The 25,380-nt window shown below is 41.9% G+C and overlaps 2 protein-coding genes across 2 annotated transcripts; one reads left to right on the top strand and one right to left on the bottom strand.

Annotated features, from left to right (window-relative positions):
- Positions 1-1,244: 1,244 nt before the first annotated feature.
- Positions 1,245-1,823, top strand: TAS2R41 (taste 2 receptor member 41; the record flags this gene model as incomplete). The annotated part of the gene is given in 6 exon segments (XM_084897318.1): positions 1,245-1,260; positions 1,263-1,432; positions 1,434-1,521; positions 1,524-1,539; positions 1,541-1,679; positions 1,683-1,823. Coding segments are annotated over 6 exon segments (570 nt in total).
- A 13,010-nt stretch (positions 1,824-14,833) lies between these two features.
- LOC311629357 (olfactory receptor 10AC1-like) lies at positions 14,834-15,808 on the bottom strand (the record flags this gene model as incomplete). Its single annotated transcript, XM_084897317.1, has 1 exon — positions 14,834-15,808. The coding sequence occupies one exon, from the start codon at positions 15,806-15,808 to the stop codon at positions 14,834-14,836; it is 975 nt and encodes a 324-aa protein (XP_084753443.1).
- Positions 15,809-25,380: the final 9,572 nt, after the last annotated feature.

Here is a 25,380-nt window from a genome sequence, read left to right as displayed (position 1 = left end):
CACAGTGTTCTCCAGATCCATCCTATTTTTATTTTTGACATGGTGTTATAGGGATCTCTCTTTTAAAATAATTTTTATTTATTGATTTTAGAGAGAGAGGAAGTGGGGGTGGGGGGGAGGGGAGGTCAATTTGTTGTTCCACTTATTTATGCATTCATTGACTGATTTTTGTATGTGCCCTGACCAGAGATCTAACCCGCAACCTTGGCATATTGGGACGACGCCAACTAAGCTACCCAGTTAGGGCTGAGATCTCTTTTTAATTTTAGTGTTGGAGGACAGTACTCACATATGCCTTGTAAGCTACACTATCTCAGTGTGATAGACTCTAAGTTGGCCCCTCATCTGCCCCACCCCTGGTATCCTCTCCTTTGTGTAACCCCTTCCTTTTGAGTGTCTTGCTTCTAGCCACTAGAATATAACAAAGGTGATAGGATATCACACCTGTGATAACATTTTGATATTTAGGACTCTCTCTAGAGACTCACTTTGCTGGCTTGAGCCTCCTTGTTGAGACAGCCCACTTGGCATAGACTTCAGGTAGCCAGTAGGACCCGAGGTTGACCAGCTGACATCTAGCAAGAAGCAGATGCTCTCAGTTTCATAACCACGAGGAAATGCATTATCTCACTGGAAGCATACAACTAGTTTAAAACATTGTCAATCATTTATACCTCAGGAGCAAAGAAAGATTTAAGAAGAGTTTTGCTACAAAGGGATCTGAACTTGAAGGGAGTGACTACTCCTAGGTAAGGATGGATGTATAACAGGGAAGCTTGGCTAGATACAGACTTCTTTAGCTTCAGTATATGCTTAGGTCTTGACCATTAGAATGTTTCTCTGTACTTCTTGCTTATATACTTAATATCTTGAGAATGATATGATGGGAAGGTATGTGTACAGGGCCCAAGGATGGCATAAGAAGGATGAAGCTCAGACACAGCACCCTGAGAAGCTCTCTACATTAATGCTAACCATGGCAGCATGTAGGCAAAACAAGAAAAACCAAATCAGGGGCAGTTGCTAGCATAATGGTAACTGAGATGGGAGAAATTTGCATTCTGTTGAGCCAAGTTCACCTTTCCTCCAAAGCATCTTCCTTTTATGTGAGCTCTGGCTCAGATGCAGAGCCTGAGCATTCTTTTCACATCTCCTAAGGGAAAATCAAAAGAGGGACTGTGAGTGGGGGTAGGAAGGAGGCCAAGGTCCAAGGCTCAGGGGTAGTGACCAGAGGAGGGGCCAAAATGCAGCCAGCACTCACAGCCTCTTCATGCTGCTTTTTCTTCTGGGAATCCTGGCCAATGGCTTCATTGTGTTGGTGCTGAGCAGAGAATGGAGGCGGCTTGGGAGGCTGCTCCCTTCTGACATGATCCTCATTAGCTTGGGTGCCTCCCATTTCTGCCTGCAGTGGGTTGGAATGGTGCACAACTTTCTTTTACTACTTCTTCCACCTGGGGGAATTCAGCAAGGATCCTGCATGGCAGCTCTTTGTTCACCAACGGGACTTGCTGAATTCAGCCACCTCTGGTTCTGTACCTGGCTCTGTCCTCATTTGCATGAAGATTGCTAACCTCACCCACCCTGCCTTCCTCTGGCTGAAGTGGAGGTTCCCAAAGTCAGTGCCCTGGCTTCTGCTGGGCCCTCTCCTGATCTCCACCATAGTCACCCTGTTCTTCTTTTGAAGAAACTACACTATGGATCAAGGTTTCTTTATTACAGAAGTTTATGAGAATATGACCTTCATAGGTAGATGTCTACTGGATCATGCTCTGGGCTCCTCCTTTGAAAGGAGAGAAGGAGAACAAAATCTGGGTACACTCTGAGCATGATAACTCTCTTGGTACTGCATTAAAATAGGGCCCCTTGGGTCCCAGAGAGCCAATATTGTCCAGAAGGTCAGAATACAAAATTTTGTGCAATTCTCTATGTTTGTATACTCTGTGTTAAGTATACTATCTTCTCTTGAAAGCTTAATGGGAAATTAAGAAAAAAAAATATGTCCCCAACTGAATTAGGATGTAGATGGGGAAGCAGCAACCTTTGTGAGAATAATGTCAAGGTTATTACTAAGGTACAGTTGTGGTAGACAGTGGCTGGGCTGTGAGGTTTAAATGCCCTTCCTTTTGTGGTGACTATTTTCCTTGCACCAAGCTTGGGTAATTTGGTTTTAATTTTGTTAAAGTTGCTGAAAGGTTTCTTTACACTACCCCGTCTCTTTTTTAATTGATATTTCCATTGTTCTGCCTTTGATTTTCTCCTCTCTGAAGTCTAAGTGGCAGCCAGACTTTTTCCAGGTTTATTCTCCCCCCTCAAGCAAATGTCTCCAAGTCACATGTGAATAGAATAAACATGTACTTTGTTTTGAAAAACAGACATTCAAGAATTTCACTTAGTTTGTGTCAAAAAACTATTGAACATCTTTTTTTAAAAAAAGTAAAATAATGGTCTTATTAAAGCTTGTTTAAGTGTTTTAAATTTGCTCCAATTACTATGCAATTATTTTTAGAAATAATTTTGAAAAAACTTTAATTAGAATTGGGTACCTCTAAGGCAGGTTTAAAAGATTTTGCTTAAAGTTTTCAATGTGCAAATTTCAGAGATCAACTGGCAACTGGATTCATGATAAGGAGAAATTTTAATCTCTTGGAGTGAAAATAATTTTCCTACCAATTAGAATGAATGTGGCTGAGTGGATGCATACTCATGAACTAGAATTTGGGGGGAACTTATTCATTTTTATTATAAACATTTATTTTTTAATAGGTGATACATTGATATGATTAAATATTTTAAATGTACTTAAAAAAATCTCCCTGCTGTCCTCTTCTAAGGCATTCTTACTAGTTTCAAATATGTATTTTTTAATTTTTCAATTACAGTTGACATTCAATTTTATATTAGTTTCAGGTGTACTCTTACCAGTTTTTTGTCTGTCCTTCTAGAGATATTTTATTTTATAGCAGAAATCCACTAAAGCAAATGAACAAAACAGTTAACTTATGGACATCCAGTAAGTAATTAACCAACTAACTTATTAGCTATGTTCTCCCTGTGTCTTTAAAGTAATATTTTTAAATTTGCAAAAGGATATGTCTATTTTGAGAGAGAGGAAGGGGGTAAGAAAGGGAGGGAGGAAGGGAGAGAGAGAAGAAGGGAAGAGAAGGAAAATGTGGAGGACAAGGAGGAGAGAGAGAAAGATCAATGTGAGAGAAAAACATCAATCCGTTGCCTCCCATATGCGCCTCAACCAGGGATTGAATCTGAAACCAAGGTATGTGCCCTGACTGAAAATCGAACCTGCAACTTTTTTGGTGTATGCTCCAACCAACTGAGTTACCCCACCAGGCCTCCTTGTGTCTTTTTATGTGAATGGTTGTACAACATGAATGCTGTTTTTTGACTGAAATATAGTGGTCATAAGTCCTAGAGGCCAATAGAAGGAGCCTGATCCTCTTGCCCCCCCCTCCCCATGGCTAGCAAGAAGAGCCAGGCTTCCCATTAGGTGAAGGAGATAGTCTTCTTCTCTGGGAGGAAGTGCACAGGCATCTGGGGGACCACACAAGAGGTAGCAGATGCTCACCACCAAGTGGTTGCGGAGGAAGAAGTACATGGGCAGGTGCATTTGGGCATCCAGCCAGATCAGCAGGGTGATGAGCCAGCAGGTCAGCTGATAGGTAGCCCCTTACAGGACAAAAAGTCCAGTCTGTGTTTGGCTGCCACTGGAGAGCCCCCGTAGGGCAAGCTCACCCACCCAGGTCACACTGTTCCTCCTCTAGAACAGGTAGACCAGGCAGTTGTGGGAGACAATGGTTAGAGAGGCAAGAATCAGAGTTCAGGGTCTGGGACTGAACAGAGGACTTTAAGGAGAAATGCAAGGATTTGTGTGTTTTCTCCATTAGACTCTGAGCTTCTTGAAATTAGGAATTTTGAATGATTTTTCTTTTTATGCAGATTCCTAACAAGTGTTTCACAATTAAACACTTTTGTTGGGAGCTTGAATAGAAAGAGTTTAAAGGTCCTGAGGATTATGTTTTGATTCCAAGATGTAGTACTGGAATTCTCTTCTCCTTATGACTCGGGCTGGTCTGTGACAGAGAAGATGGCTCACTTGGTTCTCAGCCTACTGATGAAGCAAGCTCAGTCCTAGGTTGATAAGATAAAGGCCTCATTGGAGAACATTATACCAACTGTAATTATGTTCCAACTCCATGCGATTATGCTATTTCCTTGGAGAAATGTTGGCATTTATTTGAATGTTAAAGTGAGTGATTAATAAAAGATGACTGGACACATCACTTACTTGTAGTGACAGCATCTGGAAACTGACTGTGCCCACAGATGAGGTTAGTAAGGGAGTGCCTCTAAAACCCTGTGAGCTTTATTGTGTATAAATTCTTCTGTTATAGCAAAGACATGCTTGTCCTTGGAAAACCTCCCTGGTTACTTTCTTGGTCTTTAGCCTCTATCCAAGGATAAATGTGCCATTTTTATTGTTAACACGAATGCACTAAGCAATTTTATGGTTTTCATTTTGTGTTTATTAGTAACAAGTCCTTCTAGCCCCGTTTTAGTATGTGCCTCATGTGTCTTTGCAACATGGTGGGAGAAGGTTGCGCTGTTGTCTAGTAGGATAATAAAGAGGGACCACAGGGACATGGACAAGAATCCAACTGTTGGAAAAGCCATTTGAATGCCCATCAGGGAAGCTTGAGAGGGAAGGAAAAAACTCCAGATAATAGCATTCTGATGTGAAAATTCCACAGGATCCCCTGGTGCATCCCAGAGCAGTGCTTTCACATTGGCTACACATTTGAATCACCACATACTGGAGTAATTAAATTAGAATCTCAGATGGGTGGAACCCAGACATTAGTAACTGTTCATGTTTCCCAGCTAATTAAAATGTGAAACTGGGATCATTGCTTTAGAGGGAACCTTGACCTTACTTCTGAAGATCCAATACATGGGTTTTGAGAGAGGAGTTTGTTTTCAAATAAGCCTTGAAGAGCTTTTGAAGAAGAAAGATATTTTGGGCTAAACTTTTTATTCTTTTTTTTTTTTTTAATATTCTTTTTATTGATTTTTTACAGAGAGGAGGAGAGAGAGATAGAGAGCCAGAAACGTCGATGAGAGAGAAACATCGACCAGCTGCCTCTTGCACACCCCCTACTGGGGATGTGCCCGCAACCCAGGTACATGCCCTTGACCGGAATCGAACCCGGGACCTTTCAGTCTGCAGACCGACGCTCTACCACTGAGCCAAACCGGCCTTTTTTTTTTTTTTTTTTTTTTTTTTTAATATATTTTATTGATTTTGTACAGAGAGGAAGGGAGAGAGACAGAGAGTTAGAAACATCGATGAGAGAGTCATCGATCAGCTGCCTCTTGCACACCCCCTACTGGGGTTATGCCCGCAACCAAGGTACATGCCTTTGACCGGAATTGATCCTGGGACCCTTCAGTCCCCAAGCCGACGCTCTATCCATTGAGCCAAACTGGTCCCGGCAAAACTTCTTATTTTTTGTTTGTAAAAGTTGAAGCCAAAAGATGACTTTTCAAATACCACTATGAATCAGTGAAAATGTAATTCTAGATAGATATTGTGCCTTGATGTGTTGGGTCTGTCTTAGACTTAGCTTTCTGAGATCTGGTCCCCAAAGAGCATTTTAGAACACCTTACACCAAGGGAAGAACTAGTGAGTATCAAAGGAGTTGATGTGTGAGAAAGCTCTTCATAAGTTTCAGAGCATTCTCTAAATGAAAAGGATTTGCGTTGAAGATATGAGAGATGGACTATAGAATCCAATGAAATAGAAATGAAAGAAATTCAACCCAAGTCTTTCTAACAGGGTCTGAAGATAGGGCTCATGATTGGATGGGTGAAGAGGGCAGAGCAGCTGGATACTTTCCTCTTTATATTCTGGATGGTTGGAAGCTAACCTAATTCGGCTTCCAGTGCTTCTATGGCCAGAAGGTGTCACTGTAGAAAATGCTAAGAATAGAAAATGGCTTTGGTGCAATGCCCAGCAGCTGAGTTCCTGAGCCCTGTGCCTTTTCGCAGATCCTCCACTACCTCCCCTTCTTTCCCCCTCTCCTCCTCCCTCCCTTCCCCCTTCTCTCTCCCTCCCTTTCCCTTTTTTGACAGCATAGTAAGTAATCAAGATTTAGTCCTCAAATTTGTCTCCTGAGTACTGAGAACAGCAACTGAAATGGAAGAGAATAAAATGCAAAATGAGAATCACAAAAGAATGACAGCTGGAAGGAACTTTTAGGATCATTTTAGCCTCATCATTTTACAAATGAGAAAACAGGCTTAGACAGCAGAAGTGATCTGCTTTAGGCCATTCTGCCCTTTGGAAGCAGAGCTGGGAATGGAACCGGAGTACCACAATCCCATGTTCTTCCTGCTCCATCACACTGTTATTCCTAGGAGCACAGGATTGTATCACAGTGGCCAGTGGGCAGCAGCATCCCACAGAATGACATGTAGGCAGGTGTGATTTATGGGGGGAGGTGCGGTCAGGAAAGATGTAGTGTTTGGGATGTTGCGACTAGTGGTGTGGTAGTGTGAGGTGGAGACTTTCAACTGCCACAAAGTAACACAGGGCAACAGGGTGGAGAGTAGTTTGGACAGGTCAGTGGGCTGACCACTTTCCATTTCATCTGTAAAAGGGAAACACCCACTTCATAACTGGAGGCCACACACCAACCCTCAGATTTCTCAGCAGCCAGGAGGGAGAGCTGGAAAAACACTCCAGTAAGCCCAGCTTTTATTTCCTCTTTCCGACTCCTAACTGACTGCTTGAAAGGTATAGAGGGTGCTTTCTTTTTTTACTGTACCCGTTTTTAGCTTTTAAACAGATTGGCACATAGAGTTATGGACTCCTGAATGAACGCACATCATATTGAGGAATGGTGTCTTTGAAATTTATCATCTCAGTATAGAAATTTTTTATGATGTTTATGGGGTCCATTCTGTGAGACCACCTCAAGAATGCCTCCACTCAGGAGGCTCTTTCGAGGAAACAAACAGTTTATTTCCTCCTGATTAGTAAATGTCCTTTAAATACATTAAATCTCTCTTTAAAGAGACAAGGACCAAAAAAAATCTAAACTCTGAAACTCAAACACTGGAGTATGTAGGAAAATATTTTGGACTCCTCCCCTTTTTTTTAAACTGTAACTTTGGATAATTTAGATGTATGCACTTTTGCTGTGGAAAGTAGAATATAAATATTATTTTCTATATAAAATACGTTTCAATTCTTATAATTAGAAGGTGTCAGCAAGGGGGAGAGCAGAATCAGAGAAAGGCAAGTACAGGTCATACTTTAGGAGTCTCAGATTAAACCATGGGCTAGAATTGGGATGACTCCCTTCAGGTTCCTTAACCTAGGTGCTCAGGAGAGATTTCAGTGAAGGTGCTGGAGGAAGGGACAGTTGGGTTCTGACACTAAACTGTGAGATTCTCAAGGATAAAGCCCCTGTATGGTCATGCTTTTATATCTAGGATCCAGCACAGTTACCAATTATATAGGAGATAATCTCAATGCAGAGAAAAGACATAGACAAAAAACGTGTTGGAGAAAAGGGAGGAAGAATGATAGGAGGGAAAATAAAGAAAGTAAAAGAGAAAGAAAAAGGAAGGAATGAAGAAGAGGAAAAAAGCAGAACACAGCAGTGAAATTCTGCAATGTGGGGGAAGCAATTTGTCCAGTATTATAATCAGACACTTGAGACTAAGAAGTGTCCCCAGGTTCCTCTGTGTCATTCATAAAAGACTGGATTCAGTTACTTTTCACGTTTCTTCTAGGGTCCAGTCTAGGTTACTGCCTAGAAAGGATCCTCTCCTATCATTCTCATTGTGCCTGTCAGTACAGATGAGGTTTAAATCTCCTAAAATATTATCTGTTCAACCCCTCTATGTGCCAGGGACTGCGCTAGCCATCAGATACCTGACTGTGAACAAGCAGGACAGAAGCACAAGTCCTTTTTTCTTGGTTCTTATAATGTAATCAGGAACACAGATTAAATTAATAATTAATAAAACTTAATTAAGTTACTTGTTCTAAGTGCTATGAAGGAGATGAACAAGTTTGCTAGTTGGTTAATTAAATTTGCAGCTGTAATTAAATGACCAATGCAATTATGCCTTCCTTCTTAATAACACACAATTTATATGGTAAGTTGAAAGCATTTATTTAGATGTTTAAATAAATGATTAAAAAATGATGTAATGAGAGTATTTGAAAACCAATTATACTTAACATATTACTACTGAGTAGGAAGTGACTGAAATCCACTGAATTGTTTTCAGAGGCAGTGAATTCTCTTTTCTCAGCTAAGATTGCTCTGGGCTCTCCCTCCCAACATGTTGACCAGCCCTCTATAAAATTAGAATTAAATGCCATAAGTCTTGATTAATACAAATATAATCTCAAGGCATATTTTCTGCTCTTAAAATAATTCATAAATTAACTCATTTATTAAAATTATATTACGTATATGAGGCACTATGCATTCAACCAGGTTCTAGGAAATGCCTCCTTTCTTTAAAAATGTATTTTTTTAATTCTCACCTGAGGATATGTTTTTATTGATGAGAAAGAGAGACAGAAAGAGAGAGAGAAAGAGAGAGAGAGAGAGAGAGAGAGAGAGAGAGAGAGAGAAACATTGATGTGAGAGAGAAACATTGATAGGTTGTCTCCCTTACGCACCCTGACAGGGGATCAAACCTGAAACCTGGGTATTTGTGCCTGACTAGGATGGAAGCTGCAACCTTTTGATGTACGGGATGATGCTCTAATCAGCTGAGCCCACCTGGCCAGGGCAGAAATGCTCCCTTCCAATGTTAGGAATTTGTGTTTAGAAAATCAGCAGTGCCATAGAATCAAATAAGAAAATTAAAAAGAAAAGATCTTGGTAAAACCTGTAGAGAATTAAATGAGAGCCAAACAGAGGACAAACAAATGCAACACATCAGTGCTAAGACCAGAGTGGAGCCGTGGAATCAAATACAGTGGAACTGAAAAGCATAATTCAATGTAGATTTTTTTGGGGCTGGAAATAGTGGCCTGGGCTCCTACTGATGGAGGGAGAGAGAGCAGAAAACCTGGATGGAGCAAGCATTTTGCCTTCTAAAGTAGGTTGGTTAGAGACTGGGTTCTAGGGCCAGAGCTCTGTAGCTGGTGAGAGGCTGGGGTTCTGAGTATGGCCCAGGGACCCTGTGGCTGTCACAGAGCCTGGTCCTTGTATCAGCAGAGGAAGTAATTCAGTTCTGATTTACTGTGACCCAGAGGCTGCTACAGCATCCAGAAGCCTCACTTTCAGAGTCACTGTCATGGATCAAGAGCCCCCCCAGAAGGGCTCTCATACTATATAAGGATATAAAAATGTTATAAATAAAAAAAATCATATAGGCCATGTTTACCATCTGTTTCATTGTATAGATGAGGAAACCAAGGACTTTTTCCAGTACATTTTGATGCTATTTTTAGATTATTATAAACTATTTTTATTAATAATTAGCCTTGCCCTTCAATTTTTGGGGGTAATTAGAGAGTTTCATTCCACATTACTTGACTTAGTGAACATTTACTGAGCACTAAGTAGTGCCTGGTCCAGTGGCAGAAGCTGGGGTAACAGGGATCAGTTTAGCCTCATCTCCCTAACCAGGAACTCAGCCTGGCAGGAGGACAGAGACAATGGTTATGATCTTATCAGAGTTTTCAAAGGAAGCTCAAGTATTAAGTGTGGCAACTGGAGACACAGAGTTGGAATATGTAAATAGCCAGGCAGATATATAGAAAAAATAAGGTGCCCAGTTGGCGAAGGCCATTGGTTGAGTGTTGACCTATGAACCAGAAGGTCATGTTTTGATTCCCAGTCAGGGCATACACCCGGTTGCAGGCTTGATCCCCCAGTATTGGGTGTGCAGGAGGCAGCCAACCAATTATTCTCTCTTACCATTAATATTTCTTTCTCCCTTTCCCTTACTATCTGAAATCAATAAAAATATATTTAAAAAATAAAGTAAAAGTAAAGAAACACCCAGTCTATTTGCTTCTTGGAATAAAGTACATTGAGGTTTAAGGTGTAGGTAGATTGGAGACCTGGATTTCAATCTGAATCAATAAGCCACCTAGATATCATTATAAATCACTACCTTTTTGTGCCATATTTTCTTTGCCTATACCAGGGGCAAGTTAGGCAAACACCAAGATTTTTTCTAGCTCTAAAGATATGCAGTAAATGAATACACACAAGCTGTGGTTAAAAGCACGACAAAAAGGGAAAAAAGAAATTATTTGGTCTTTGATCACTACGTAGTAGGACTAGAGGCAATAAAAATATGAGTTACTGGTTTTAGGAATCAAAGCATTCATCATCATACATAACTAACGAAGTAGGAATAAAAATAGAAATACAAATAGAAATAGTCATACAAATAGAAATAAGAGAAACTCTTTGTTCAAAGCTGGAAGACTACAGATACACACATGTGCTTCTTTCTAAAGTGGTCTCAGATATTTCCCAGAGTGTGGTAATCTCTAACACCAAGTTTTCCACCAGCTCAGGGGCCAAAACTGAGAAAAGGCAGGATTATGTCTATCTTTGTTTCTTTTATTTTATTTTATTATTTTTTAAAATATATTTTATTGAGTTTTTACAGAGAGGAAGGGAGAGTGATAGAGAGCCAGAAATGTCGATGAGAGAGAAACATCGACCAGCCGCCTCCTGCACATCCCCCACCGGGGATGTGCCTGCAGCCAATGTACATGCCCTTGACCGGAATCGAACCCAGGACCTTTCAGTCCACAGACCGACGTTCTACCACTGAGCCAAACTGGTTTCGGCTATCTTTGGTTCTTTTTGAAAAATATATTTTATTGTTTTTTTTTACAGAGAGGAAGGGAGAGGGATTAGAGAGTTAGAAACATTGATGAGAGAGAAACATCAACCAGCTGCCTCCTTCACACTTCCTACTGGGGATGTGCCCGCAACCAAGGTACATGCCCTTGACCGGAATTGAACCCAGGAGCCTTCACTTATACCATGAGAGGTAAAACTAAACATTCTGTGGTGACACAAACTCTGGACTAGGACAGGATAATTGGTGTTTGTTCTAGCTTTGGTATAAATAGCTTCAAGACTTTGAGCATATCATTTAATCTTTCTGGGTCTCAGTTTTCTCATCTGTAAAATGGATATTTGATTAGAACTTTAAGGATCCCCATTGTGGCCATTACAGTATTCTCCTTTCACCCTAAGGTCTAAGACTAGAGTCAGAGCATTGTGGGTTCCAGTCTGTGGCCTTGAGTACATTGGAGTGATTTTCTCCTTTGAGTCTGATCCACACCAGGAGTTGCATTGACAGAACCAATATTTTATACCCTGGATCCCTGGCTTTTGGAGAAAGTTCACTTCCTATAATGACTGTGCAATCTCAGACCTGCTGCTTGCCAGGGTCTTTTTTTCTTCACTCCTTTGGAATTACCCCATTACTACTCACTTCCCCACCCTCTCCTTCTCTGCCCACATATCTCCTTGCCACAAGACTTTTCTCTTACTAAGAATAGTTTAGTTTGGTTCCAGTGAACTGCTACATCTGGTTCTTAGTTAGGCACCTACCCCTTTCAGTTCTTTCCACTGGAAAAAAATTAGTGTTTCCTTACCTTTTCCCACTGAAATGTCAAGAGGCACCATGTTGGAAGCAGGTTATGTAGGCTGATGACTGCTGTATTTGAGGGCAGCTTCAACAGCTTCATCACCAACAAGCTCTGTCATGGGAGGGTCAGACACTGCTATGCTTCCTACCTTTACACTCTAGGAAACATTTAAAATGATATATCTGTGCTTTGTCTTCTCTATGTGACTTGGGGGAAACCATTTACTAGTAAGTGGAGGTAGTGGGGATGAGAAAGAAAGACTTGGATACTAATATTTAATGAGTATTAAATGCTTTAGAAAAATCATCTCCTTGAAGCTTGACATAACTTCCTTATTATATATTAACAAGTAGAGTACAGCTTATATCTGTACTTAAAAAAACCTGCCATCACCTTGACCTTAACCCACTAGAATGGATTTTGGACTTCTGACCTGCAGCACTTCATGAGAATGAATGTGTATTGTTTTCAGCCACTAAATCTGCGGTAATCTGTTACAGCAGCAACAAAATACCAATGCAGCTTCTAATCTCTTCCCTTAATCTCCATCCCCTGGTCCCCCTGGAATTACTTCACAATTAATGATACTTCTTCTTCTCCATACCTTGCCTTGTGTTCTTGCCTCTGACCTTCTTTTCCCTCTCTATCTCTGTCTCTCAGCCTGTTGACTCTTTCTGAAATTGCCTGATCATCAGCTGTCCCAGTAGATAGTACAAATGAGAAACCTTGCCTTTCCTCTGCTGGCCTTGAGCTCAATGGATTGAAGGAGGCAGGGCTAGATCACATGTCACACAGCAAGCCTTCCCTAAGTGTCTTTCATCTGCCCCTGAAATCCTTTTTCCCATTACAGCTGCCTCTTTTCCCATAACTGAGATTTTCAGTCAGATGCCCATGCATGATTTTGTTTCAGGAAAGAGTGATGTGAAGAAGTAAGCATCTTATGTAATGAAGGAGGTGATGGAAACAGCTAGGTTCTCAGGGCAGAGGGTCTGGTGTCTGACCTCAAGTATGATACATGCCCTGTCTCTAACAGCAGAGGCGTGGCTTCCCTGCCTCCACGACCAACACTACAGCCTTCCTAGAGATTCTGCAGGTTTCTAAATATTTCTCATAAATGACTTTTCTGCTTCTTTTACGGGAATAGATTGTTATTTATTTATTTTTATTTTTTTAAAAAAACACAACAAAACAAAATACAATCAAAACACTGACTGTTATGCTTTGTGATCTCAACTTCAGCTCCCAAGCCAGTTCTTAGCCTTTCCAGACCTTCACTCCATTGGCTTCCCCATCTCAGAACTCCCTTATAAAATAGGAAAGAGAGACAGAAATCAGCCCAGCAAACCAAAATCTGCCACCATCTTGGCATCCTCAGCTCATCTGGGAATAAGAAGAACAAGAGCAAAGACACAAGGAGTGGCTGGGGCCTGACAGCCATGGCATGGTTTCTGGCTAGACAATATTTCAGGATGTGGGCTGCGTTATTCGGCTGCCAGATCTTTGCACATGCTTTGCTAAGGTTCATAAGGTGAATTTTGTACTCTTTAGATTGGATTAGACATCTCTGACATCATCTATGGCACCAGTATCATATTATTCTAGAAGTAGTAGTATAATTTGGCACTGTTGATCAATCCATCCTTTTCTTGGTTTCCTTGATGCCACACAGTCTTGAATTTTCTCCTATTTTTCTGATTGCTCCTAAAACAACAACAATAAACTCCTCTGTGTATTCTTCTTCCTCTTCTTAGCTTTTATTTTTATTTTATAAGCATTTACTGAATAAGTAATGCACATATGTATATTAGGGAAGTATTCAATGAAAAGTAAAGGTCTGTCCCACCTCTGTCCCTCAGTTCATCAGACTCTTAGTGTGTGTGTGTGTGTGTGTGTGTGTGTGTGTGTGTGTAAACCATACAGGGCATATACAAACACACACAGCATGCACACACATTATATTCTTTTTTTTTTTTTAAATACAAAAATGCTATCATACCAGAACATTCACTGTGGAGCTCAGTAGATTAAAGGAGGCAGGGCTAGATCACACATCACACAGCAAGCCTTCCCTAAGTGTCTTTCATCTGCCCCTGAAATCCCTTCTCCCATTACAGCTGCCTCTTTCCCCATAACGGAGATTCTCAGTCACTGTTTCATTCAACATTGAGCAGCAGCTACATACCAGACACTGTTCAGGAACAGGGAATGAAGTAGGCACATTTCACAGAATTTATATTCTAGTAGGAGGAGCAGGCAATTAAAACATTACAAAATGTCAGATAATTTCTAATAATGACAGATGCTTGAAAATTAAAGCATGATGATGTCAGAGAGAGTAGAGAGGTGATATTATATGGTGACCAGTGCAGGCCTCTATTCTATGAGGAGTTGATATTTGAGTTGAGGCAGCATCTGGATGACAAGGAGCCAGCCTGTGAAGATCTGAGGGAGGAGCCTTCCAGGAGTGGAAATAGAAAAGACAAGGCCAGAATTAGGGGTGACTCCTTAATACATACTATTGTGCCGCTTGCTTTTTCACTTAACAACTTGTATGAGAGATGGTTCCATGTATGCCACAGATCAGTCTTTTTCTTCTCCTCTTCCTCCTCTCCTTTCTTACTCTTTCTTCTCCTCCCCCTTCTCCTTTTCCTCCTCCTTCTCCTCCTCCACCCTTTCCCTTTCCCTTCCTTCTTGGCAGCTGCATAGGATTCCATTATAGGGATAAACCATAATTTATTTAGTCACATGCTGGTATTTAAACAACTTGTAATCTTGCTGATTCACACAGTGCTTCATGAACATTTTTGTACATACATACTTGCCCTGTCTGCGAGCTCTCTGCAGCCATGCATTCTGCTTCCCACATCATTGCAAGCCCACCACCGTGCAGGCCCCAGGGTTGGGAAGGAATCAGCACATGCTTGTGAAAGCACTAGAGGCAGGTCTCAGGTGCCATACCACACTGTCTCTGGCTGTTCCTCCAGGGAGGGGTGGAGGATGGAGCAACTGCTGGCACGCTCTCTTTATGTGGACACACTTCCTGGTTCTTTCCTGAGTCCGGTCTTTGAGTCCCCCTGTGAGCATTCCTGATGATATTTCCTGTAGGTGAAACTTTAGGGAGTAGAGCTTCCTACTGTGGTCTGGCCCCTGTCTGCTGTCATGGTTCATACAGATTGACCCTGTGGTTGGCCCAGCTGCCATCGCCCCAGCACCCTGCGGATGGCGACCATGACCTCACAGTTGCGCAGGCTGTAGATGAATGGATAGAGCAGCGGTGTGACATTGGTGTAGATGAGCGCCAGTGTGCGGTCCCGCTGAGGGGAGTAGCTGGCCTTAGGCCGCACATACATAAAGGTGGCGCAGCCATAATGCAGAAAGGTGACTGCCAGGTGTGAGCCACAGGTAGAGGCAGCCTTGCGCCGGCCCCCAGGGGAGTGCTGGTGGTGCAGGGCGGTGGCGATGGCGCCATAGGAAGCCAAGATGAGTACCAAGGGCAGTAGCAGCAGCACCAGGCAGGCACCCAGCAGGGGCAGCTCATCCATGTAGCTCTGCGTGCAGGCCAGGTGCAACAGCGCTGTGATGTCGCAGAAGAAATGCACCAGCAGGTGGGAGCCACAGAAAGGCAGGTGGAAGACCGCCACCGTGAGCCCCACAGACACTGTCAGTCCCCCAAGGCAACAGGCCAGGGCCAGTCGCGCACACAGCCCCGGGGTCACCACTGCCGCATAACGCAGCGGGTGGCAAATGGCCATGTAGCGGTCATAGGCCATGGCGGCCAGCAGGAAGCACTCGGCCCCACCCAGTGCCACGAACATCTGCATCTGAATAGCGCAGCCCAGGAAAGAGATGGGGCAGCCCCTGCCAAGGCCAAGGCAGGGTGCAGCCAGGTCAGCCAGGGAGCGGGGCACCACCACTATCGTGTAGCAAAGCTCAATGGCTGACAGCTGGCATAGGAAAAGTAGCATGGGTGGCCGGCTGGGCATGTAGGTCACTGCCACCAGGATGAGCAGGTTCCCACTCAGGGTGACCAGGTGCACAGCCAGTAGCAGCAGGAAGAGCACAGGCCTCAGGTGTGGAAACTCAGAGAAGCCCTGAAGGAGAAAACCCCGGGGCATGGTAGCATTGCTGGGGCTGTCCATGTGGGCCGCTCAGAGACGCCTGTGGGAGAGAAATGAGGGAAAGGCAAGCTGTGGGGTGCCACCCTTCCTGCCCCGCTGGTGGAGAAAGGGCCAGTAGTTAGGGTGGAAGGGAGTAGTGGATATAGAGAGTGGTGGTAGGTACATGGTACACTCCCAGCCACTCCCCATGAGAATGTCTTGTTAACTGGTTCAGAAACATGGTGCAGGCCTTCCTGCCTCTTGGACTAGATTCTCACAGCTTCTTTCTCAACATGCTCTTTCCAAGGAAGCCTCTTTCCTTACAATGCATCACTCATGATCTCCACCTACAAAGAATTTCTGAGGGGCCTAGCCTGAGCTCCCCAAGGCATGAAATGTGTCATCAATCTCTGCCTCTGTTTCCGCCTTCCTGTTGTGTCTATCCCTTCTGAGCATCTTTCTGTACGTGTCACAGAATTACAGAAACATAAAGCAGATGAAGACCTTTGAGCTCATGTTCTACAACCTCATAATTGTAAAGAGAAAAATGAGGCTGGGGATGGTAGTAGTGAAGAGCTTAACTGCTCATAGAAAATTATGAATAGAATCTGCATTCCCGAGACAATCCAGAACTTCCCCTGACTCCAAATGGAGCTGTAAAAAAGTCACTTCAGTCAGTCCGCAGTAATTTAGTCTTAAACGGAGACGCAAGTGTGTGCCAGGCATTGAGGCAGACACATGGGGAGCAGGGCAAGTTAGCGGGAGGGCCTGGCTGGGCACATCGGGAACAATGAGTCCCTAACATTTTCATTGGAAGTGATGTGTATCTGTTCGAACTCGCCTTTCTGAGTAGTAGTACATTTCAAATTTGCCAACTGAACAGTTTCCTCTTAAGCATTATTGCTGACTCATTTGCAGGCAACATTTGGAAAACATTGATAGTCTACTATAGGTTAGTCTACTGTGCTTGTTATAAAACCTAGTGTGGGGGAACATGGGGTAAGAAATTCAAGGCCATGCAAACAAGAGGAGGAAGCTTGATTTTTCCAATAGTTATTTATAATATCTCTTATTTCCTTATCTCTTTTATTAATTTCAGTTGTAAGCTCAACTATTATTTCTTCTCAGTGACTTTGAGTCACGGTTTATAACCAATGTTGGAAGTGGAATTTGTGCATAGCTTTTATACCATAGAAGTCAATAGCAATAAAGCTGGGTTAAGGGCATGGTCAGATGAAAGAGCTGGAAGGAACGCAGAGAGCTTGGGCCTTGCTAGCTAGTGCTCCTTTTGGAGAAGAGAATTCTGAAGAATTATCAATGTCAACCTGTGCTTTTTCTTGTCATCTGGGAGGAATGTCTCCAAACAGATGTTTGTAGTCTTGTGGAGGACAAGTAAAATGGGGTTTTGGGTGGTACTAAGGGAGATGGAATCATTTCCCTTGTGTTTTAGAACCCTCACTTTTTTAAGCCAATATTCAGTCTATTGAGCAAATTTAACAAACCTTTTTCTGTTGAGTGCTTCTTCCTTGCCAAGCGTTGTAGTTGCAGGTGTGAACAAGAGAGAAGCCTGGTTGTCCTGGAGGTCCTTGCAGGATGTAACTGCTGAGGAACCCACGGCAGCTCTCTTCTCTCTGATTTGATTCACTCTTCTCTACTCCTCTCTTCTTAGAGAAGCAGGGGGTGGAGGGCTGAGGGACAGAAACGATCCAGTTCTTTTGCCTTCATGTTCATACTGCTCAGAAATGGAGATGACAAGACGGGCCAGGAAGAGGTGCCAATAACTGCATACTGAACATAGATCATGTTTTTTTTTTTATAAGCACGGTCCCATGAAGTGAGCCACATAGGTCAACTAAACAAAAAGGAGACTGAGGATATTTTAAGAGGATTTGTTGCAAACTCAAGAAATGTTTGTCACAAAAGTCTTTTCTCTTCAAGGATGAGGGGGGATCAGACACTTCCATTCAAAACCCAGCTCTATCAGAGTCGTTGAAGCTACAGAGGGAAAAGAAATAACAAGGCCTGCTAAGGCCCTCCTTCCCTTTCCCCGTCCCCTCCCCTTCACTTTCCCCAGGGGCAGAGGGCAGATATTCTTGTTCTTCCAGTTGATTCATAGTATCAACAATATTAGCTGTGCTTAAGAGAGTAAGTATTTGGCAAATGCTCACAAGGTCTTTACTCATTTAATCCTAGTGACAATTCAATAAAGTAGGCCAACTCTTAAACTCATCGTACAGATGAGGAAATTAAGGCTTAAAGGAATTAGATGTCATGAGCCAAATTTTACACCCAAGCCTTTCATAGTCCATGGTCCTATCCACAACATAGTGTTCCTTACCTAGACCTCTCCTAAAAATTCTTCCTGCCTAAGACACACCCTACCCTTCTTTCCACATCTCCTACTCTCCCTCTCTAGAAATTAGTTGCACTCTCCTAGGCATTGCTGTCCTAATATTTCCCTTTGCTGACATTCTCTTGAGCCCTGGTGGCTGTGAGCAGCAATACAGATAGTCTAAGATAGCAAATCTAAAAATAATTTCTCCTTAGCTTTGACATTCATCGCTGCGGCTGTTATTGTTCTGGCAGATCTGCTTTTCTAATTGTGTGATGCTCAATGGAGCACCCACAGAGTAATGCCTGGCTGGTGACCCAGGACATTGGGATATGGCTGAAAGCCTCATTGGGCTGCAGCTGCAGAGCTGAGCTTTGATTTTCACAGTGCAGGATAATTAAAATTACCTGTAATACTGATGTTTTTTAAAATTGGTCATTTCAATAGTCAATGGAAGCACATTTAAAGAGGGGATGATGAAATGGGAGATTGGAGAGGCAAACAGGTCAGGCTCCTCCAGACCACTAGACATGACCAGATCTCTGGCACCCCTCTCTAGACCACCTGGCATCCATCGTTTTGACCACCTGACATCTAACTGATTGCCATCCTGGACCAGTCCTAGGGCTAAGAATGCAGGGCTGATTATTACCAAGAATGCACTTTGAACTATAAGAACACAATTTTTCTTCCTTCTGAACATTTTTGAGATTTTGCCTAGCTATATTTCCTTTGACATATGTTAGAACCCAACTTCTATAGTATCGTGGCAGCCTTTGGGCTACATTTACATAGCAGCTGACATGATTATGATAATGACTTCTTTTTCTATGTCATTAGTCTTTTCCTTAATTTATGACAGATAACTCAAAACCAATTAATATACATATATTTGCATTATTATGTATTTCAAATTTAGATGTTTTCTAAAATACAAACCTTGAATTAAAACTTATTACCATTCTCTTGCTCAGATGCAAACTTTTATCTTTTGTGGTGTTTTTCTCATCAGTTTGTTATTTCCTTTACTCAGAGGAGCTACATATCATCTCTGGATTCACAGATTTTACTGTATGCTCCCTATTCCAACCATTTATAATTTCAGCTTTGACTCCAGTAGGTGCCTCTTTTCTGTGCCTGTGTTTCTGTCTTGTGAGCCACTTCCTTTCATGTGATAAAGCAGTCTACTGAGTCCTTGAAAACTAAATTTGGTAAGACAGCTTGTCAAGAGTTTTTGGAAGTCTAAATAAAAGAAATCCTTTGTTATTTTTTGTTAGCATCTGTGTCCCCAAAAGCATTTAAATAGATTTAATAAGGAATATTTTCCTTACACGGACATGCTTTCTTTCCTCCCTTTATGGTGTTTTCTGAAGTATTTAGTGATCCTACATGTGATAAAAGTGAGATGCCCTTCATACTTTCTACGTCTTCTCAGGAATTCTTCTTAAAGTGATGGTTACACAAGCACTCTTTTAATTTTCCAGCTTTGGGTCAATACATTACTTTGGGTTTTGCATTTTGGCCAACATTTATCCTTCAAGTTTCCTGACAATTTAGAATTACAACAATGTGTGCACTTGTGTTTAGAGCCCCCTAAATAGTTGCCGCTGTTAATTCTCTTTTCTTAAATCAATTTTGGGATTAGGACTTTGAGTCAAGTATCATTCAGGCTTCATGCTCTCTTTTAATTTCATCTGAAGAGGAGCTTTGAACCATACAAATCTAGGAGTCCTGCTGATTTTAGAGCTTGGTCTCTGCCTTTGATGCTTTAAAAAAATTCTCAGCTTGAACAAAGCAGTATCCATTTAAATGGATATCTCTGACCCAGGCTTCCGCCAGAAGAACAGGGATATACTTCAAAAACCAGCACTTTAATGTTCAACATCAAAATTGTCTGGCAAAGAGACTGTCCCCATTCTGGGACTGTGAAGGACATCCTTATCACACATAAATGCATGGTCATTGTACTGTTACATTTTGAAAAGTATTCTAGGTCAGTCACTTTAATGACTTGAAAAAAATATTAACATCTTTTCAATATAGGGACACTAGTTTGTTTTCTAAATTTGTTTTTAAGATTAACTGTCATTTTTCATGAAGTCAGTTTTGGTAGGTTTGAAAATACTTTTAATTTCTAAACTGCATCTTATGCCACAGAACAGCAAGAGGGTTCCTTAAAAAACTCAGATGAGCCTTCTACTAAAAGATGCTTTTTTGCTTCTTGTTGGTCACAGACTGAAAGCTGGAACTAAGGAACAGGGCAAGGCAGCTTCTTGGATAAAGAAATCAAGGTTATCTTAGTTTTGCCAGGATATTTTCATGATTCATTAAACTGGAAAAACAACAACCCACTGGTTAAATATATATATATATATATATATATATATATATATATATATATTGTTCTCCTAGCCTAGCCACCATACAGGAGAGAGCACACTGATATCTTTGGAGCAATGTTTCAGAAAGCCATGGCCCCTCAGCAGATCCTTCACTTCGGAGAGTTGTGTGTATAATTTTGATTTCAGGAGTTCTTTCCAGCGGGATACTCTCCTCTCCATCCTGCTGCCTACCCCCAAGTCTCCAGAAAAGACTTCTTTGTTTGCTGAGAAAAAGCAACAAAAGTCCAGATGAAATGAGATGGAACACACAGAGTTCAGCCAGCCCAGAGGTGGGTTCTGATGTGGCCAGGTCTTCTTCAAAGGGGTACAGAGGGGGAAGTCACTGTGGTTGATGTGGTTTGGGGCCTTGGGATTTAGTTTTTGGCTAGGAAGCAAGGAATAAAGGGAGCCCCTGATGATACAGTGACAGGACGTTTTTTAAAAATATATTTTTATTGATTTTTTACAGAGAGGAAGGAAGAGGAATAGAGAGTTAGAAACATTGATGAGAGAGAAACATCAATCAGCTCCCTCCTGCACACACTACTGGGGATGTGCCCACAACCAAGGTACATGCCCTTGACCAGAATCGAACCTGGGACCCTTGAGTCCTCAGGCCGATGCTCTATCCACTGAGCCAAACCAGTCAGGGTGACAGGAAGTTATGTGGTCAAATTTTTGTGTCTCGTGGAGCTAAATAATAATCATAGACTTTATCTTCATGAATACTCTATTTTGCCTCTAAAATTTGAAGAGGTAATATTTTCCTCAATTCTATTCTTACCCATTATTTTATAGAAACAACAGATCATTGAATGCCTCTCTCTATGAGAACCTCTATCCACCTGAGGAGAAGATAGAGATTTCTCCCAGTTTTTGGTTGGAAAAGCTGAGGCAGAAGAGATGCATTTGGGCAAAGATATTAAAAATATATATATAGAACCTAAAAGTTCTGGAATCTGTAGCTGCCTCATGTTCCTCATATCACATGACTCCTCAGTGCACCTCAGATTAAAAGAACCCACAAGTTAGAATACCTTGAACACAAATGCCCCATGATTTTCTGATGTGGGATAACCTGTCTGACATGAAGTGGTTCATGGGAAGAAATGCTTCTTTCACAAGTAGTTATTTTTTTGGGGCAAACCTAATTGGGAAGTGTTTTGATTTCCTTATTTCCATGCCCCATTATTTGTATTTCCTTCTCTTCTCTGCCCATGTAACCTACAAATGCCAAACTTCTCCTTACCTGGGCCCAGAGAGGAGGATGACTTAGAGATGGGTTGAAAGGAGACTCGGATCATGGTGACTGGAGGTTAGAAACATCACAGGCAAAATGAGAAACAGCAGACTGTAGAGATGCAGTGGGCAGTTGTAGAGGAAACAGAGGGCTGAAATGAGAAGAGTGAGAGATAGAGAGGCTGTAAGAGGGGAGATCGCCCAGAGGGATTTTCCACAGCAGCTTCTGGATAGCTGTGTCTGGTCGGCACATATTAGCTTGCTACATACCCGTGGAGAATGGGGAGAGAGGAATATATTAGTTCCTTCCAGAGGAAGGACAGGCAAGAACAAAGGCATCAGCAATGAATACACTCACCACAAAAACCCTCCTCAGGGCTGGAGACCTAGGTGGAGCTTGGCACACATACAGTGACTCTCCAACTATCCAAAGAGAAATGACTCTTCCTATCTCATGTGGCCCACTGTCCAAATTGCTGTCCGTCCCATTGGTACTGCAGTCTTTCCCTAGAGTGCTTCTTGCTCTTCTGTCATCATAACAATTCCCCTCTCTGCATGCCAGGCCAGGTGGCAGCTCTAGAACCTGTAGCAAAGTGTCAGGTGTCTGGTAGGTCTTAGATGTCTTTAGTTTTCCAGTGGTTAGCTTCGGAAGGCTGTTGAGATGCATTAATGAATCTCTTTTCTAACTCTCACAATTGTGTGCAAGGACTCAGAAAACTGCATTAGGAAGCCTCCACTACCAATGCATACCCCTGACTCTAGAGGAAGATCTAGAAGACTCTGGCAGTTCCCTCTAAGTTTGGGAGCTGAAGATACTCTTGACTTGCTCTTGATATTTTGGTTATTATCCCTCATGTTCACATGTGTATGTTCACATTTACTCGTTCATTGATTCAGCAATTCAACACATGTTTATTGAGTACCCACTATGTGCCAAGCATGGATCTAGGTCTTGAAGTGTAGATCAGGTAGCAAAAAAGGAAAAAAAATCCTGACCTCATGGAGCTTGCATTCTAGGGCAAGCATGTGGGTCGCATCCACAATGAATATTTTTTGTGGCCCAGCTAAAATAGCGGTATGTAAGAAACATTTTAATAAAAATTTTGTAATTCAATTTTTTCAATATCCTGTTATACATAATTATTAGTAACGAACTACAATGTTTGCTAATGACTGATTGCTATAATTGTGTTGCATTCTCAACACATGTTGAGAACTGCTAGCAGGGTCGCCTAAGACCATTGGAAAGCACAGATATTTACATTACAATTCATTAATAGTAGCAAAATTACAGTTATGAAGTAGCAACAATAATTTTATGGTTGGGGGTCATCACAACATGAGGAACTGTATTAAAGGGTCGTGGCATTAGAAAGGTTGAGAACCACTGCTTTAGAGGAAAGATGACATTTGATGCAAAACTTGAAGGAGATAAAGCATTGAGTCCTGTGGATATCTGGGGGAAGAACATTCTAGGCAGAAGCATTAGCCAGCTAGAGACCCTGAGTGAGTGCAGATCTGGTGTGTTTGAGGCCCAGTGAGATGCCAGTGTGGCTGGGATGGGATAAAGGAGGACATACTAGCAGCAGATGATGTCAGAAATGTAGAGTGTGGCCAATAGGGAGTGCCATGTAGGAGATTGTGAAAACTTGGCTTGTATTTCATGTGTGATGGGGAGCCACTAAAAACTTTGAGGAATTCTATAAAAGGACCGCTCTGGCTGCTGCATCAAGAATAGACTATAGGGGACCAGGGTGCTTTACACTAATCGAATGAGGGAGAATTTGATGGGTCAGAGTGGCAGTAGAAGTAATGCATGATTATATTCTGCAAATATTTTTAAATGAAGAGCCAGCAGAATTTCCTGATGGATTGAATATGGGGCATGAAAGAGAGGGGCCAGAATGATTTTGTTTTTTTTGTCTGAGCAACAGGAAGAGTAGAGGTGTCATTACTTGAGATGAGGCCTCGGGTGGAGCAAGTTTGGGAAGGAGAAGTTGTCAGAAGTTCAGTATGGGATATATTAAGTTTGAGACGTCTGTTAGCTGTCCAAGTGGATCTACCTAATTTGCAGTTGGGCATGGGATCTGCAGTTCATGGGAGACATCCACATTAGAGGTAAAAATTTCTGCCAATCAAACAATTAGTACATGTCCACCATCATAGAATATTTATATGGAAAATGATGTAGTAGAATAAATTCTCCTTTTGATACTAAATAATTACTTCCACCTCTACACAGTTCTGTTAAAGATAGAGTATTAAATGATGGTCATAGCTACACTAGAGGATGGAAGTGAGGACAAAACCCAAGCCCCATGAAGAAGGAAAGAGTTGGCAACAAAACCATGGGTTCTAAAATCCTAGGTTCTTATCCTAAATTTGCCTCGTTTTTGCTATGTATTCTTTAGAAATTAATTTAAAAAATATATTTTATTGATTTTTAACAGAGAGGAAGGGAGAGAGATAGCTAGAAACGTCGATGAGAGAGAAACATTGGCCAACTGCCTCTTGCACACCCCCTACCGGGGATGTGCCCGCAACCAATGTACATGCCCTTGACTGGAATCGAACCTGGGACCTTTCAGTCCGCAGACCGACGCTCTACCACTGAGCCAAACAGGCTTAGGCGTATTCTTTAGAAATTAATTTACCTTGTCTGAGCCTTAGTTTAGGTGACTGAAATATAAAAATAATAATACCACCTGTGTCTAATTAGCAAATTTTGTTTTCACATTTTATTTCTGACAGCTTTATTGAGGTATAATTGAAATACAACGAACTGCATACATTTAATGTGACAATCTGATTAAGTTGGACATGGGTCGGTCTCTCTCTCTCTTTCTCTCTCTCTCTTTAATTCTCACCCTAGGATGTGTTAATTGATTTTAGAGAGAGAGAAAGGGAGAGAAAGAAACATTGATGTACATGCCCTGACCAAGGATTGAACCCCCAACCTAGGTGTGTGTCCTGGAAATCAACCTCCCCAGCTTTTGGTGTATGGGATGACATTCAACAACTGAGCCACCCAGCCAGAGTGCATTCTCCCTCTCCCTCTCCCTCTCCCTCTCCCTCTCCCTCTCCCTCTCCCTCTCCCTCTCCCTCTCCCTCTCCCTCTCCCTCTCCCTCTCCCTCTCCCTCTCCCTCTCCCTCTCCCTCTCCCTCTCCCTGTCCCTGTCCCTGTCCCTCTCCCCTCTGTTTCATCTTGAGACCTACCTTCTTAACAAATTCTGAAGTGCACGACACAGTATTGTTATTCACAGGCACTATGTTGTACAGCAGATAGCTAGAATTTATTCATTAGTCATAACTGAAATTTTATACCCTTTGGGTAACAACTCTCTGATCCCCTACACTCAGACCCTAGTCACCACTATTGTATTCCCTTCTTCTATGAGTTAGGCTATTTTAGATTCCTCATCTCTGTGGAATTAAATTGGTGCTTCTCCCATCTTAAAGAAAAGCTTTCCTGATTCCATTTTTTTCACCTTGCTTCCATTTTTATGCAGTTGAAAAAATTCGAATGAGTTGTCTGTTTTTGTTGTCTATACTTCCTCCCCTCTTACTTTGTATTTTTTAAAAAAAACTGCTTAATTGAGACGTGGCTTACATGTAAAATGCAGTTTTGAGATTTTAAATAAGATTTTTACTTATGAAAACAT

Source organism: Pipistrellus hanaki, assembly GCF_964339955.1.
Source record: "Pipistrellus hanaki genome assembly, chromosome: 10".
NCBI classification, from domain to species: domain Eukaryota; kingdom Metazoa; phylum Chordata; class Mammalia; order Chiroptera; family Vespertilionidae; genus Pipistrellus; species Pipistrellus hanaki.
The sequence above is the reverse complement of the archived record's forward strand: the minus strand, read 5'-3'. Positions and strand labels throughout refer to the sequence as shown.